At 41.5% G+C, this 17,178-nt stretch overlaps 1 protein-coding gene across 2 annotated transcripts in view; it reads left to right on the top strand.

The window, feature by feature from the left end:
• Positions 1-13,041: 13,041 nt before the first annotated feature.
• atp10a (ATPase phospholipid transporting 10A) overlaps positions 13,042-17,178 on the top strand; it is a 50,803-nt gene continuing 46,666 nt past the window's right edge. The window contains exon 1 of one of the 2 annotated variants that reach the window (XM_025903072.1): positions 13,042-15,318. In XM_025903072.1, coding sequence (XP_025758857.1) covers positions 14,891-15,318 — 428 coding nt within the window. In that variant the 5' untranslated portion in view covers positions 13,042-14,890. The remainder of the gene's footprint in view (positions 15,319-17,178) is intronic. The other variant, XM_003444290.5, reaches the window with a different exon arrangement.

Here is a 17,178-nt window from a genome sequence, read left to right as displayed (position 1 = left end):
TATTCATTAAACACACATCACACTTAATGCTCAGTACACAGACATCCACTTGATTCTTGAGTTGCTTTAGCTTCAGTGTCATGTTTTTATTTTATTTTGTGGCATTTTCCACCTCTATTTAACAGTGCAGCAGTGAAGAGTAGACATCAAGGAGGGGAGCGAGTGCGGAGGAAGGCTCAAACCCAGGCCACTGCATTTCAGATATGTGGTATCACCTGTTCAACCAGTGAGCTAGTCTTGCACCTGTCATGCTTTATTTTTAAATATAAACACCCAAAAGACATACGTGACTTTATTCATTCTCATTTCAAGCTGTTAATCTGATGTTCCTGCCAGCACATGAAGGTGTCCTGGTAATGCCTGCAGGACCCCCCGCTGTGGTGATGATTTCAACTCTAATTTCCAAGCAACATTCCTGTGGTTCCCAGAGTAATCTAAGGTCATACAGTAGTTGGAGAATCTTTGTAATGGGGGCATTCAAGAATGGTGTACATGGATACTGAAGATGCAGATAAGCTATTTCCTATTTTTGCATCAAGATGCTTTATATTATAAGGTAAAGTCATCCATCCGCTTATCCAGGGCTGGGTCATGGGGGCAGCAGCCTAAGCAGAGAAGCCTCCCTGTCATGGTCCTGGGTCGGTGACCCAGTGTTTTCTGTTTTATATTATTAATCTTTAATTTCTTTATGTGTTTTTGTTAGTTCTTAGGGTTTTGGTTTGTAAGACCGTTTTAATTTCCTGTTTTACTTTGAAGGTCTCTCATGTCTAATTAGGTTCAGCTGTGTCCTCCTCTGGTGTGTCATTCCCTCGTTACCTTGTGTGTTTATGTAGTGTGGTTTCGCCTGCGTTCATTGTCGCTTTGTCTGCGTTAGTTGGTGTTCTCAAGGTCTCTCTGCTCTTCATCCCGTGTGTCTCTGTAGATTATGATTTCAGGTTTGGTTTCTAGTTTTCCCAGTTTAGTTTATGTCTAGCTCATTCCTCATTTCCTGTTTGCCACTTTGCCCCTCTGTAAATAAAGTTCACTCACAGCACAGCTTTTGCCAGCATTTGGGTCTTCCTTCACAACACCACACGACTGCTGCCGCAGCCGCGACACTCCCTCTCCCCGGCCACCTTCTCCAACTTGTCCGGGGGAACACAAAGGTGTTCCCTGGCTAGCCGAGAGATATAATCTCTCCAGCGTGTCCTGGGTTGCCCAGGAGGCATCCTTGTCTGATGCCTTAACTACCTCAAATGGCTTCATTCGATGTGGAGGAGTAGTGGCTCTACTCTGAGCCCCTCCTGGGTGGCCAAACTCCTCACCCTATTTCTAAGGGAAAAGCCAGCCACCGTTCAGAGAAAGCTAATTTCTGCCACTTGTATCCATGATCTCATTCTTTCAGTCAGTACCCAAGGCTCGTGACCATAGGTGAGGGTTGGGACTTAGCTCGACTGGTAAATTGAGAGCTTCGATTTTAGGCTCAGATCTCTTTTTACCACAACAGAACAGTACAGCGTCAGCATCACTGCAGCCACAGCACCAATCTGACTGTCAATCCCTGCCAGGCGTTCCCAGCACACCCTCACTATACATTTAGCCGCCCTAGGTCTGTCCAGCATCCTCCCCCGCCACCTGATCCAACTCACCACCAGGTAGTGATGACTTGACAGCTTAACACCTGTCTTCACCCAAGTCTCCAGAACATACGGCTGCAGATCTGTTGATGCGATTACAAACTCAGTCATCATTCCCCGGCCTGTAAAGACCCTACAATAATACAGAGAAAAAAGAGAAAATCCCAGACAATCAGAAGACCTCCTATGAGAAAGCAAAAAGGAAAGAGAAGGAAAAATTCCCTTTTAACAGGAAGAAATCTCCAGCAGAACCAGGTGTTCTTGTTGGAAGTGTGAGTATAAGGTGCAATCTTCTCTGATACCACTAAGAGGTCACATGCAGCCTGTTTTTAATGCTACTTATTATTTTTGACCTTAATTCTCCAGAATAATACAGAAACAGTGAAGGTTGGTTCCTATTTGAATCTGGTCCAAAGTTGTCTATGCGTGGGACGATTTTATGACACTATTAGTTAAAGCTATTGTGGTCTACTGTGCAGTTTAACCATCCAGTTAAATTACATTTAAATTACAAATTTCCATCCAGATAAATTGCTTTAATGAATAAATAAAGAACCACACTAAAGAACATTTCGGACTCTGAGGTGTTTGGGGTCAGTGGGTGTTCCTGCAAACATAGTGTGCTTTTGCAAGTTTCGTGGGCCTAAAAATCTTTGGTGTGTTCAGTGCCGTCTGATTAAAAGTGAACTCCCCCCGGACTGTGGTTCACACCAAACAGCTGAATCTTGTCATGTCATTGTCAGTCATATAGATTTCATGTGTAATGTTGCTGCATTTTTGCCTCTAAATAGATCATCCGCACTACATCTGTGAGTCGGATTTCCACCTTATTTATAATGTAAACATGTGTCTTAAACTGAAGCCACATTCGTCACCAAATGAGGATATTTTTTTGTCCCAGAATCAACTAATTACTGCATGTTTCGCAGAATATGATGGCACATTTCATGCTTGTTACCCTTTTATGCCATCATTTTTTTTCATAATCGTATTGCAATACAGATGGGTTTTTTTCCAGTACTCCAACCCTCACAACCATCACTAATTGTACGGTGGAAGCCAATTAGAGCCACACTGTCAAGTCCTTTCGGTTTTTATTTACATATGATTTGCTTGTTAGGAATTCCAAATATCAACCTACAGCTTGCTGTATTCCAGAATAACAGGAGACCAGAAATTCAGCTGCTTTGTCTGTCAGGCTTTTCCTTCTTTTCCTGTTTGCACTGATAGTCTCAGACGGGTCATGGATTAGATGTCAAAATTAAACCCCGACATCATCAGTATCCAAATGAGATTTTTTCCCAATGTCCTAAATGTGTTGTGTCTGCATCGTCCTGTTCTGTCTAGTGTTGCACTGTCTTATCTTGTTTATTTTTGCAATTTTTTGCACGTTGCACTTTTACGTAGTCCTGTGTTTGTCCATTATATATCATGTGTAGCACCAGGGTCTCGGAGGAGCGCTGTCTTATTTCACTCTGTACTGTACAACTGTACATGGTCAAAATGACAATAAATGCCACTTGACTTGACTTAAATATGTAAAAGTACACAAACCTTTGAAAGAGTTTCAGTATCTGTTTTTCAGTATCTGTTTTTCAATATCTGGCTCCTTTTGAGCAAGTTGAGGTGGTTTGGCCTCCTGGGTGAGGTGTTCCGGGCATGTCCCACCAGGAGGAGGCCCCGGGGCAGACCCAGGACACACTGGAGAAATTGTATCTCTCGGCTGGCCTGGGAATGCCTTGGTGTTCCCCCGGACAAGCTGCAGGCGATGGCTGGGAAGAGGGAGGTCTGGGCTTCACTGCTTAGGCTGCTGCCCCCATCACCCGGCCTCAGATTAGCGGAAGTGGAGGGATGGATAGATGGATGGAAAGAGTTTCATATTTTGTACTTTGTTTGGCTGAGTGTCTTTCCTCAATGTTCATTCAGTTCAGTGTTGAAATGTTTGCCAGGTTGTCTGTGAAGGTTCTCAGTCAGGTTCATCCAGAGTGGAATCTAAAGAGCTTGAAAAAGAGGCAACTGGACTTTTTGTGAAGTTGTTTGACCTCAAGAGGATTTCTTTCTAAAAACTAAAGATGGAGAGCCCCAAGTATTTAACACCTAGTGGGGTTTGTCCCCTTGAATGTGGTCCTGAGGGTCATTGACACACTCACTGAGCCAAGGTGTGAAAAAAAATCATGTGGGTCATTACTATCACCAGGGGTTAAAGGTGAAACAAATGACACCTTTCCCCATCCCATAATGGCTACATCCGCATTAGCCCGGATAGATTTGAAAACGGCGTTTTCATCTGAAAACGGCGTTTTCATCTGAAAACGCTCCGCGTCCACACTAGCGTTTTCAGTCGTTTTCATAGAGTTGCGCGTCCACATTGAAACGGCCCAAAACGCTTACGTCCCAGTCCTGCGCATGCGCAAAAGCGAGTGAGAATTAAAGAATTTGAAGAAAAGCTATCTGGAGCATGTGCAAACTGATATTAATCTTTTTTAGGGCTGTCAAAACTGAGAGCAAACAAAACAACTGCTGTATAATGCACTCCGCTATCTTTGTTTAATTGGTCACATGACTGCATCACATGACTAAAATGCATCATCGTTTTAGAAAGTCTGCGTTTTCGATTGTCCACACTGCGACGGGAGAGCTCCATTTTGAAATGTATGCGTTTTCGAGAGCGTTTTCAAAACGCTGCCTTTTTCCTTGAGGAAAACGCCGTCTCAGTGTGGACGGGAGGCCAAAACGGAAAGAAAACGACGCGTTTTCAAACGAAAACGCATTAGTGTAGACGTAGCCAATGGTAGCTATTGAGTTCACATGAGGCATGATGTGCGAGGAGGGTAAAGGGCCTGTAAGTGGCTGGTGTTGTAAGACGCCACCTCTGTCGGTGATGGTTGTTCACAGTCATCTCGGTCCAAAATGTAAATGGACCAGTTCGTATATAGCACTTGAGGACTCAAAGCATTTTAAACAACATATTTTATTCACCCTCTCATGTCCATTCACACGAACACTTTTACACAAAAGTACTTTCTATCTCATATTCATACTCCAGTGAACTAATCAGGGAGTAACTTGGGGTTCATACTTAGATGTGCAGACTGGAGCCAGAGATCAAACCATCAGCCTCCTGATTAGTAGATGACCTGCTCTATCTCCTGAACTACAGCAGCTCTGATTGTTACAAAATCATATTTCAAGTCATTCTTCTCTACAGTGTTGGACAATAACAAGGAGTATGACACATGGGGACAATATTTAGAACATTACAGTAAAAAGACACGCCACGATAACAACAGGAAGCTCAACGAGATAATAAACTTAAAGTTCAGCTGACACCACTCTGATGCTTGACTGACAGCCACAAGTTTAAAGGTGAACAAGACAAGTACATGATCTGGGGATCAAAATGGTTGCATAATGGCATTCAGACTGTGAACGTGTGGAACCTCGTAGAGTCTGTGAGTGTATTTTGTACCTCTGGGCTACTGTACAAACCTCTTGTGCTGTTAGCCATCTTAGAATTGGATAATTTAAAAAAAAAAACTGTGGGATAAAGTGAAATAAGAACAGGGCAGCAGTTTGTTTCAAAAGCTTTTAAAAACAACTATTTTATTTTCACTTTATAAAATTAATTTATTTAATAAAAAAAGTAGAAATGATTTAAGAAATGCTGAATATTTAATTTAATTCTGATTCAAACCTCTCAGAAATGAGGTATTAAAAGAAAAAGTTTGATCACAAATTAGCCAACTTGTATTTGTGTGCACACAAATATATCATTGTGTTGCTACCATATCGTTGTCACGTTTGGTGGCGAGGAGCATGACTTAAGCATTATCTCAGCATAAAAACATTAAACTTGTGACAGATTTGAATCATTTTTCTGTTGTTTATGTGGCAGAGGTGGAGTTTTGGGGCTTTTTTTCCTGGGCTCTCGATGATGTGCACTAACTGATTACCAGAGCTCCAATGGCCCTGAGCAACAGGACATCATTCTAGCAGATTGATCAGCAGCTTCAACACAATCAGCAGGTTACCTCCTGGCTCACCTGGAAATCATCGAGCTCGGCAGCTATTGCTCATCTGTGTGACAAACATCATATCAATCCCATGCTTTCATGATGAGCAGGGGAGGGCAATTCAGGTGATTTACAGACACTGAGATGGATGTGAGGCACATTTTTACCCGTGTGTTTGCCCTCATCGGTCTAAAGGAACCCACTTTGTTTAGCTGGTAACGTCAGACGCTGACGTGAAAAAAAACATGTAAGCACTGAATGTGATGGACCTCTGAAGATGTAGTTGGCAAGTTTGCTTTGATTTGTAGGAAATGTTTCATGATTTAAGATCCAGTGATTTAGTAGATACAGACATGAGAGGCATGAAAGAATCTGTAGCTGATCCCATATGTTTCTTTGCATTTGCATCGCTGTGTAGACGCCCACAGATGTGTTGAACATCTCACTGTATAACCAGCACGAGTTGTTCAGTACAGACACGCACTCAGTGTTATTTCCAGTTTACAGCCAGACTCACCATCAAATGTTTCTTGAATGCAGTGAGTGATGTGTGTAGGCACCACAGATGGGCAGTAACGCGGTAAAAGTAACACGTTACTGTAACCCAATTACTTTTTTTCAAGTAACAAATAAAGTAAGGGATTAATATTGCAAAAAAGTGAATTACTGAACCATGATTTTGTTTGTGAGAGTGTCTCATGACAATGATGTACGAGCGTGCGACGTGTGTGGTAGCGACAGACGTGTGTAGATCAACAATGGATAATGTGGAGTGCGGGAGAGAGTACGACCATGCAGCGTTTAAAGCTTGAAAGTACTTACATTACTTTGAGTTTGATTCCATAGAAAGTGACAAAAACATTAGCGTCTGCTGTACACTCTGCCTGGGAAGAAAACTTCTTTCTACAGCCTGCGTCTCATGTTTCCTGTTTTATTTTGAAGGTCTGTGTCCTATGTCAGTGTAGTCAGCATTGCTTCCTTTGTCTCCTTATGTCAGACTAGTGTCAGCTGTTTCCCCATGTGTTTCCACTTCCCCTAATCACCCTTGTGTGTATTTAGTCTGTGTGTTTCTGTTCATTCTTTGTCAGGTCGTCTGTTGTTCATGTCATGTTCACGCCGTGTTTCTAGGTTTCCTTACCAGGTTTTTCATGTTGTTTGTTTAGTTCTCCCAGTTTAGGTTAATGTTAGTTTTATTTCAGTTTGCCTTGCCCTTTGTTTGTACCTTTTTTACCAGCCTCATTAAACGGCTCGCATTTTGTTAATTCAAGTTTTGTTCCACGTTCCTTTTGTGTCTGCATTTTGTGTCCTCTTTACAAATTTCTACAGTGTGCTGCCGCATACTGTGACAGAGTATGCAGAAAATAGGTTTAAATGTTAAAGAATTTCTTCAAGTCAGAGAATGTTGCATACAATTTAATTTTTGCTTGATGCAATGTGCATAAAGTTAAAAGATTAAAACTACTTTTAGAAAGAGACTTTTTCATTAGATTCAATTTTATATGATGGATTATGCAGAAAAAATAGAATTGGGCTGAAAGGTCTATTGTTTTATTACATATTCAGGTTGTGTATCATGTTTTTTAAAAGTAACTAAATAATAAAGTAACTAATTACTTTTGAAAATAAGTAATCAGTAAAGTAACTGGATTGCTTTCTTGGAGAAGTAATCAGTAATTAGTAACTAAATACTATTTTCAAGTAACTTGATCAACACTGTTGGGCACTCTAATTTCATTTAAATGAATTCAAATGCCTCTAACTTGATGCCTTGGTCATGTTCAACCTAAAAAACTCTGACATGTTTCAGTGTATGAGCTTTCATCAGAGAGCTGGACACATTTCCTGAAAACATCGGGTTTTTTTTAGTTCCACCAACAACAAACTTCAGTGAAATAGTCCTCTAGTAGTTTCTATTAATAGGAATCTTCACACTTGGACATAGTGTAGGAGTCTAAAAACATCAGAAAATATTGTGGGTCAAAAGGACAATTTTAGTTTTGTTTTTTTCTCAGTGTATGTTGACAGCTGAAAAATGAAACCCACACTTCAGTGCAAACAAATGCAATACTTCTAATGCCCCAAATTTCCCCATAGACTCCCACGCTAATGTCCAGTATGCCACAAAAGTTTCAGGCTCTATAAAAAGTTCCCCCTGCAGACCTCTGAGGATTGCTGAAGCCATCTGGATACAGAATTAGCTGTGTGGCCACTTTGACTGACAGGTGTGCAGACAGGAAGCTGGAGCAGATCGTTGTCACTGAACTGGACCTCTTCACTGTGAGTTTGCAGTTTGTGCCTTTTGGAGCATTTAAAATGCGTTTTCTGGCTGATGCAGTGTGGTACAGACCATCCAAAATGCCCGTGCTCCAGTTTGGTGAACAATTTCATTATTCAAATAAGATTTAAAGCTCTTTTCATTATCATTACATTAAACTATAATAGCCGAACAACAGCAGTAAACAGTTATTCCAGCTGACCTTATGTTATTTATGCCCGCAGTGCAAACACTGTGTTTCAGTTCAGAGCAGCATGACTGACTGGAGCATCATGCCCTCTTCTGGCAGGCCGCTCTCTGTCCCTGACGGAGACGATCTATTAACCTTCACGCTGCTCGCACAGTCTTCACTGAGGCTTTCATCTGTTTATTTTTGTACTTTTCTGTAATAAATACAACTTGAAGCATTTCTCGTCATCATTCGCCACATTATTGTGCTCTGTAGTTTTACTTCACTATGTCTGAAAACCAAATATTGCACTTTTCAATTTTACTTCTTTTCTTCTGTTTTCGTTCTAGTTTTCTGAATAAGATTTTAAAGGTAAAGTCTGTCATTTTTTGAAATTATTTAACAGAAAAAAAAGTTTCGTACTCATAAACATATACTGATTAATGAGTAATTTTATCTTCCCACAAGCTGATGCCTTCTCATAATTTTAGAATTAATCCATTAATAATACAAAGGATTGGGTGCCAGTTTGCAGAAGCTGCCGTGCTGCTCGCTATGTTGAATACAGAGGCCAAATTGGACTTGCCGTTCCCCCCTGAGTCTATGTACATGGCTCGAGACTGGCCACATACAAAGTACAACAGAGAGAAGAGAACTCGCAGGCGTGAAGGCAAATTTTAATTAATCTCTGCACCTTCAGACTCAAGATATGAAGGTTATACCTATGTTTTATCATTTGAGAAAAACACAAAAAAATGTGACAAAACAACATGATCAGCATCTTAAATAAATGCCATTTTCATCCTCACCTCAAGCCTCATCTTCTGAAGGGCTAACACATGAAAACTTGCATAAACATGCTTATTTATTCCTGATACAGTTGCAGATCCCCTTATTGTCAGCAGATTAGACATGTCCATCGGTGGATATCTGACAAGCTAAACCCTCAGATAAACATTTTGATTACATTCTCACATTGTATGAGAGTTTATCCGTGTCAAATTCCAACAAACTTAGCTCCGCTTCAAAGCTAGCCCTTTTTTCCACTAGTACCTACTCAACTTGGTTTTTAGGGTTTTCCAATAAGTGGTAGTCCCTGATACCAGATACTTTTTTAGTGCCTACTCGGCCGAGGTTCCAAGCGGTCTAAGGCGATCTAAAAATAGACTGCATGCTACCAGCAGACTGACAGCACACAGTCACTACTGATGAATGGCAGCCAGAGTTTTTTGTCCTACAGTGGCCACTGTAGCTTGAACTGGGAGAGGTAAGAAAACAGAACTCAGCTGGATTCAATCTGCAGTTTAATGACGCTTATGTGTAAGTTCAATAAGGAAGATCTGTAATCACAAGTCTGCCTGCTCTCCTGGATGTTCGGCTGCTACTCTGTTCTTTATCACTTCTTTATTCTTCACTGTCAATCTCAATACTGACATTACTTTAGTCCCGTCATATTCTGAGCCAATCAGCCTTCACGCTTCGTGGTTTATATCTAGGTTCTCTATCATTCTCCCTTTCAGACTCTTTTTTTGTGCAGCCCTCCTCCTCCCCACCTCCAGCATCACACAAATCAGTCAGAGCTCCATCCAAGCCTCAGTATTCATCTTCACCGCCAGCGGCGTCTAAACTCCAGGGGGGTCCTGTCCTCAATCCATTTTGCCGTGATGGTTCATCGGAATCTAATCACTAAATACATTAAGTTCTCTATCTCAGTAAATCATGTCAGTTCTTCCAAATGATCTCTTCTTATTAAACTAGTGGCAAGATTTTGCACACTGTAACTTTAAGTGCATTCATAATACACTGTTTCTAAAATATGCGAACATGATTAGAGTTAAAGATTTTAATGGTAAATGGATGGATTCTTATATAGCGCTTTTATACTGTATCTGAGCACTCAAAGTGATTTACACAACTATTATTTAGACTCAAAGGCCATTTAAATAATGGAAGACAAGGAGATGCTGAATTTGTATTTATTAGATATTCATACAAATCTTCTTTTACTCTTTCTGTGCTTCTTTAATGATCTCAAATCCTCTCACATTCATCCTCTGACCATTTGGAGGTGTCCTTCAGAGTGCTGTAGTTACTATGCTGTTTATTTTTGCTGAATGTAAATGTGCACCCTTTATGAATTCATTTTTCCAAGTTGTTTCTGCTTCTTTTGGCTGCTCCCTTTAGTAGTCGCCACAGTGGATCATCTGCCTCCACCTCCTCCCATCCCAGCATCCTCCTCTGTCACACCAACCCTCTGCATGTCCTCCTTCACTACATCCATGAATCTGCTCTGTGGTCTTTTCCTCCTGCCCGGCAGCTCCATCTTCAACTTCCTTTGTTCAATATATCCTAATCCCACGGACAAAAGGAAAACTCCAGGAGCAGTTTTAATAATAAAAAAGTGTTTCACTGCACTGTGTTGAAGAGGAAAATACAGAATAACACTCATGTCATGTTGATCCTTTTAAAAACACTGCACACACGTAATCTTATTTTTTAAGAGAAAGTTATAGATGATTTTATTTCCAGCTAAACCTGATTTAGTCTTTTTTTTTCTTATTGTTTCCTCTGAGCCATGATTGGTTTTTTGAGGCCGCCGTCTCACATCCTCCTCACTCTGCTCATTCATCATGTGGAAATTGAATTGTTCTCCGTGCCAAGATGCCACAGCGTACAATCAGCCATTAGTTTTTAGCCCAACAGCTGGATGCTCCTGTAGCAAATTGCTGCAGGCTGCCCTGGAACAGGCCTGTGATTTATCACCTCAGGGGAACCTGCTGGCTAAGGGGCCAGTCAGCCTCTGGGGGTACTAATCTTTCAGAGCTGTGGACCTTATATCCAATCAGCGTATTGATGTTAATCTTTCCTTTTAGAATAGTTTTACTTAGACTTTTCACTCCTGCCATCGAAGTGAAAGCTCCAGTTTGCAGGATTTTGTGTCGGGACTGTATTGACTACAAGTGGATGAATATTAAAAGCCAGAGCTTGCATGAAATCAGTTTTTCTGGGATAGTATTTACATGAATTTATGATTATTTGGTTTTTAAAAATATGTCATAATAAAGTACCGGTAAAGAAATCACTGTTATCATCCTGAAACCCTCACTAATAATAACTGCCTAACTGTCAGAAAACCGAGTAGGATTATTTATAACCATTCTTTTTAACCGACCTATTTTCTGTAATTGTCCTACATCAGAAATCTTCATGAGTTCATCAAAAGCAGAGTCTGACTGAAATATTAGTCGGCCACTGTGTGCACTGTGTGATAGGCCAAAACAGAAATGAGCCCCAGAATTTGTAAAAGAGTTTGAAGTTTTGTATTTCTGGTTCTCTCATCTCAAAGTCTCCTTCATGGATTTGTGGTCAGACGTCTGAAATAAAGTCTGTTGTTAACGCAAACCTGCTGATATTTCTCTATCAAATCAAATGTTGGTTACTTCCTGTTTTGGTCCAAATGGCTGCAGCTTGTGGATTTACGGTGCAGCAGAAGCTGTACATGTTGTCATATTTACAAAGTCCTAAATTTAGATTTTGGATTTTCCTTTAAATATAGACAGATCTACTTAATTCCTGCATTTGTGCAAATTAATGTAATTTTAAGGACATTGTCTGAAGAGCTTGTAAAAGACATTGCTGCAAAGCAAACCAACACAGTTACAGAGCCATTCATACCCACAATCAGACTGAACAATTGGTTTTTCCTCAGAGCTGTGACTGCTATGGACCAGGCCAGAATACACACAAACAATAGCTTTGGAATACTTGAAATATCCTTGCAGTACAACACACTGTTCTGTACACATTATCCACTATTCATTTTCACAGCAGATGCTGTTGCACATGGCACTTTACTCATCCTGCTGAACTGTTGCATTATATTATTGTATCATTATTGCAGTCTGTGTGATTACTGGTGTTATTTTGCTTTTTTATATATTATTATATGTATTAATAATTAAAAATCCTACCAATGGCTGGACAAAGATGGACTTCAAGACGGCACAGAGGCACTAATCATGGCAGCACAGGAACAAGCTCTCAGCCCAAAATACATATAGGCTGGGGTCTACCACACCAGGCAAGACCCGAGGTGCAGGCTGCACATAACAGCAGGATGCAAGATGTTAGCAGGCAGGGCTTACATGGAACGCCATAACCAAGTGACTTGCATCATATACAGGAACACTTGTGCCAAGTATGGCATAATGACCACCCTGAGCTGAGATCCTGTGGGACTTCCAGATACAGATGGACAAACTGGTGATGGCTAACAGTAGTTGTGGACAAGCAGAGGCAGATGCCTGTAGTAATAGATGTAGCTATACTGAGTGATAACAACATCGGGAAGAAGGAACATGAGAAGCTGGAGAAGTACCAAGGGCTGAGAGAAGAACTCGAGAAGAAGTGGAGAGGGAAGGTAACAGTGGTCCCTGTGGTAATCACAGCACTCGGGGCAGCGACCCCCAAACTGGGTGAGCAGAACCGTCAGAGATCTCTGTCCAGAAGAGCGCAGCCTCAGGAACAGCAAAGATACTGTCACAGTACTGTGTCTGACCCAGTGTTTTGTGTTTCTGGGTTTATTTATGTTCTTGGATTATTGTCATTCATTTGCTTGTGTTTATTCTTAGTTCCTAGGATTTAGGTTTCTGTCATTTTTGCCTTCCCTGTGTTCCTCGTCTAGTCACTCTTCTCTCCATGTTCCCTCTGTCTCCCCAGTCAGTAGCGTCTCTATGTCTCTGTGTCAAGTCAGCGCCTTTGTGAATGTTTCTGGTTTCTGTTTTAGTTTGATAGTCCTTGTCCTGTGTGCCGTGTATCTAGTGTTGCTTCCCATTGTCACATTATGTCTAATTAGTCCCAGCTGTGTTTCCCTCCTGTTTCCAATTCCCTCTTTACTCCTTGTGTATTTAAGCCCTGTGTTTTCCTTTGCCCTTTGTCGTGTCTCTAGTTTCCTTGTTCTGTGCTCCTTGTGTTCTAGTTTCCTAGTTTTTAGTTTCATGTTCAGGGTTTTTTTGGGGGGGGGGGTGAGTTTATTTTATGAAGAACTTATCCAGCGATAAAGCTGCCACTTTAAGTTTACATTCTGTGTATGAGTCGTGCGTTTGGGTCCTTCATCCTGCCACACTCATGACAGATACTGCCCAGGACTCTCAAGCTCCCAGGCCTCTGGTAGAGGACCCGAGCAAAGATAAACAAAAACTGTCCAAACATCCATAATATACATTTGGCAATGACAATAAAGATATATTCAATTTTATTCTCTACAGGTATTTTTCAAACAGGGATTTCATTTTGAAAAATAACTCCATCAATATTAAAAAGCCGAAAATCATCAAGCACTGGAAAGAGCATGCTAATGAAACAGGTGGCATTGTATCCCTAACCATGAAGAAATGTTGTCCAATCAGAAGCCCACAAACATCAACTTAGTCTGACATCAAAAAAAGGTGATAAAGACGCACGCCATTCACATTGTGACACAAAATCTGTTTTCTTCAGTCACTCTCCACCATTGCACTATAATTATGCTATATGTTGTCATGCCTGTTCTCTAATACTGTCAATATAGCTGTTTCAATTCTGCTTCTGCGTCTGACATGTAAATACAGAAACAGAATTTTCAAGATTCTTCAGCCTGGCACAAGTTTTTCAAAGCTCCATTTTCACTGATCCAAAAATGCTGTTTACGTGCGTATGAAAGCAAAACACACCAAAATACCCACGAACGTGTGGACTTTGCCATGAACAGATGAGTCTCTGGGCACACCTGATAGCTCCTTATCTCCTTTTAGGGGCCTCGAGTGGACATTGGTGGAATAGCCGCTTGCCCACACCCCACAGTTTTTAGCCTTCATCCAGTTCAGGGTCGCAGAAAGCTCGTGGACAAGTCACGAGGCTGTTTATTGTCCATAAAAGACAAACTTTGGCTTTATGTTTTACTCCACCTGCATCTGCAGTGTGTCTTGTCCCAGCAGCGGGGTCGCCCATAGTTTGAGAACCACTGCTAGAGTATACAACGATTGCGTGCAAACTGATGTTCGTTTATATTTTTGTGTCATTTATATTTCATACATTTATTCTCTTTGGATGTTTAACGGCGTGATGATGTTGTATTTACTGTATTATACAAACACAGTGTTAAAGAGAAATTCGCTAATTGTACATTAAGGAATATTTAAACAGGCGTTAAAAAAACATCCCACTCTCACGACAGATTCTCGCCATGTGGAGTTCTTCTTTTAAGCGCCACAGTTTTCTTTAAACAAAGTCAAAAACACCGAGTTTGGATGTGTTGCTGCTTCCTGTGGGCCGGTGCAAACCCAATATTACCGCGTGGCACTTAGAGACAAAAAACACCCAGGTTGGCTCGAGGAGGGTCCTCCCTCCGGGTCAGATTTCCAGAGGAGTGCGACCCCCTGAACCGTTCACGCACGTCCTGTTTGTGCTCAGCCTGCGCACATGCGCTGATCTGCACACCCCGCAGCTGCGCACATCCAGCGGCTGAAGCCCATCCGCATGGCTCACAGATCCGAGCCGTCCCCCTTTCCCCTCCCCCCACCTCAGCATCCTTTCCCAGCAGCAGGAGAAAAAAAGCGGAGACGCTCAACAAGCAAAAGTTTTCCTCTGACTCTGGAAAAGAGGAGTCAACATGGAGGAAAAGGAGCTGCTAGTGTGACCCCACGGAGAGACTCCCGACCCCCGTGGAAGAATGATAACTTAGCCAGCATTTTGGGAGGCGGCTTTTTTCCTCTGTGTGTGTGTGTGTGAGTGTGTGAAGTAAACTGTGGGAAAGTTTGAAGCTGGGGGGGAGCTGGCTATGGCGCGGCACAGCGAGGAGGACGCCGGGATGGCCAAAGCTCCGCCAGCCGCACGGCAAAGAAAAAAGAAACCCAAAGAGAACAAAACCAGGACTGTCCACGCAAACATCCTGCACGACTGCGCCAAAGGGGAGGAAAACCCCAACCGACACTATGCAAACAACAAGATTAAGACGACCAAATACACAGTGCTGTCATTCCTGCCAAAGAACCTCTTCGAACAGTTCCACAGGTTCGCCAATGTTTACTTCGTCTTCATCGCTCTGCTCAACTTTGTTCCGGTTGTCAACGCGTTCCAGCCCGAGCTCGCTCTGGCTCCCGTGGTCTTCATCCTGTCCGTGACCGCCATCAAAGACCTGTGGGAAGACTACAGGAGACACAGGTCCGATAAAGAGATCAACCACATGGACTGTCTGGTCTACAGCAGGTAAGCTGGGCCTCGGCTCGATCCTGCAGCCAGCGGTGTCCAGCTGCTGCGCAGAACTTTGGGGGAATGTGTTTTTATAGCGTCTCTCTGCTAGAGCTCAGAGCTTTTTAGCACAAGCCCCACTCACACACACACATTCATTCATGGCGTCCACAGCTCCCTAACTTTGTACTTTATGCTGTTTAAGAGGAGAAAATGCACATTATTGAACAAGAGCCTGCTGTAAATGTGCCACATTTAACCACACGGGCTCGTTCCAGGCTGCTGCCATTCAAAGGAAACCCAAAGATGTAAATAAACACAGAAAAGAGTGTGAAGCATCTGAATGATAAAACATAACCAGTTCACAGACACCACAGCACATGAACACAGTGACACAGTATACAGTAGTTTATTATCATAATGTTGTCACAGTACTTCACTCATGTTCCAATATTATAGGGATTTTTAACATTTTGCAGTAACATATACTGTGATTTGTCACCCTGTTCAACTTTGTCAGTAACTGTTTTATCCTATAAGATAAAGTTTTCTCACTTCAGTTATTTGTTTGTTTGTTTGTTTGTTTTACAAAATGGTCAAGAGTGCCAACACTGTCAGCACAACCAGTTGGCAATTCCACACACTCCGTTTCTGATAATCCAACAATTAACTGTTATAATCGTTGAAAACCACATATTTGTTGCTGTTCACAGACACAAACTCACATTTAACTATTACTGCTATTGATTCGCACTGTTGTGTTACAGCAGCAGGATAAAGGATAAAACTACTACAATAAACAACAAAGTAAAAATAAAAGTGCCGCCGGCTCCCAGTAAGCTCTTATACTGTGAGAGAGTGCAGAAGTGTAAATGTGCAACAGTGATTTTAAAAATCAAAACAAAGAAAAGTACAAATAAAGTTGGTTAAAAAACAGAATAAGATTAGAGCAAATTGTATTAATGCAGAATATTACAATACTAGAATATTAGGATACAGTCAGCTGGCAGCCAGTGGAGTCGAGTCCCCTCGTGTTGTGCTCGTTGACAAAGACTCATTCAGACTCATGGCAACGTGCTGTCTGCATTGATAAGTTAGATACTTTACCCATCAGGCAAACCTTCGACAATCACTCTGAGAGTGGCGACAGTCAGTCCACGTCAGATTGTCATTGTTCGGAGAGAGGTTCCCTGCTTTCAGGGAGTATTTTAATTTGGTTATTATAATATCAATAGTTGGTGTTCTTGTATGGATACAATAGTACCACATGAAATCTCACACACCCCTCTAGTATCCAGCCAGTAGGTAAGCACTGATTTACAGGTTTAAACAAAGCATTAAGAGATGCAGTGTTTCCTTTGTTGTTGTTTTATATAGCAGGCACAGCACATGATAATGGATTTCAATATGATAACTTAGGATGTAAACAAGCCAGAATTTAGCACTGCTGCTAATTTACACCTATTGTCTCTGAGCGGGTCACACACAGGTGTTACAGAAACACTTCAAAGCACACAGAAACAAAGATGTGGCTATGCAGAGCTCTTTTTTTTCTCTTTTAGAAATGGTAAGCTTTTTCAGTATGTATTCCACTTTCTGACGGCACAGTTTATCAAAATGTCCAAAGTATTCCAGGTATGTGACGCTCGACTGCCCAAAAGCTCTCTGCTCCACATGTATGCGCTTTAATTTTGTTTAATGAAGTCATGGAGAGAGGACGAGCAGCCAGACTGTGAACGATTTTAAATACAAGTAAAATATCTGCAGATTTAATCGTGTGGAGTTTCAGTTTAAGTAGTTAAGCATAAAGAGGAGTTTCTTAACCTGTTAGTCATCTTGACCATAACTGCTGATGATATGACCAAACCATCAACAGGT

The sequence above is a fragment of the Oreochromis niloticus genome, linkage group LG23 (assembly GCF_001858045.2).
Source record: "Oreochromis niloticus isolate F11D_XX linkage group LG23, O_niloticus_UMD_NMBU, whole genome shotgun sequence".
In the NCBI taxonomy this organism is placed as follows: Eukaryota; Metazoa; Chordata; class Actinopteri; order Cichliformes; family Cichlidae; genus Oreochromis; species Oreochromis niloticus.
The sequence above is the reverse complement of the archived record's forward strand: the minus strand, read 5'-3'. Positions and strand labels throughout refer to the sequence as shown.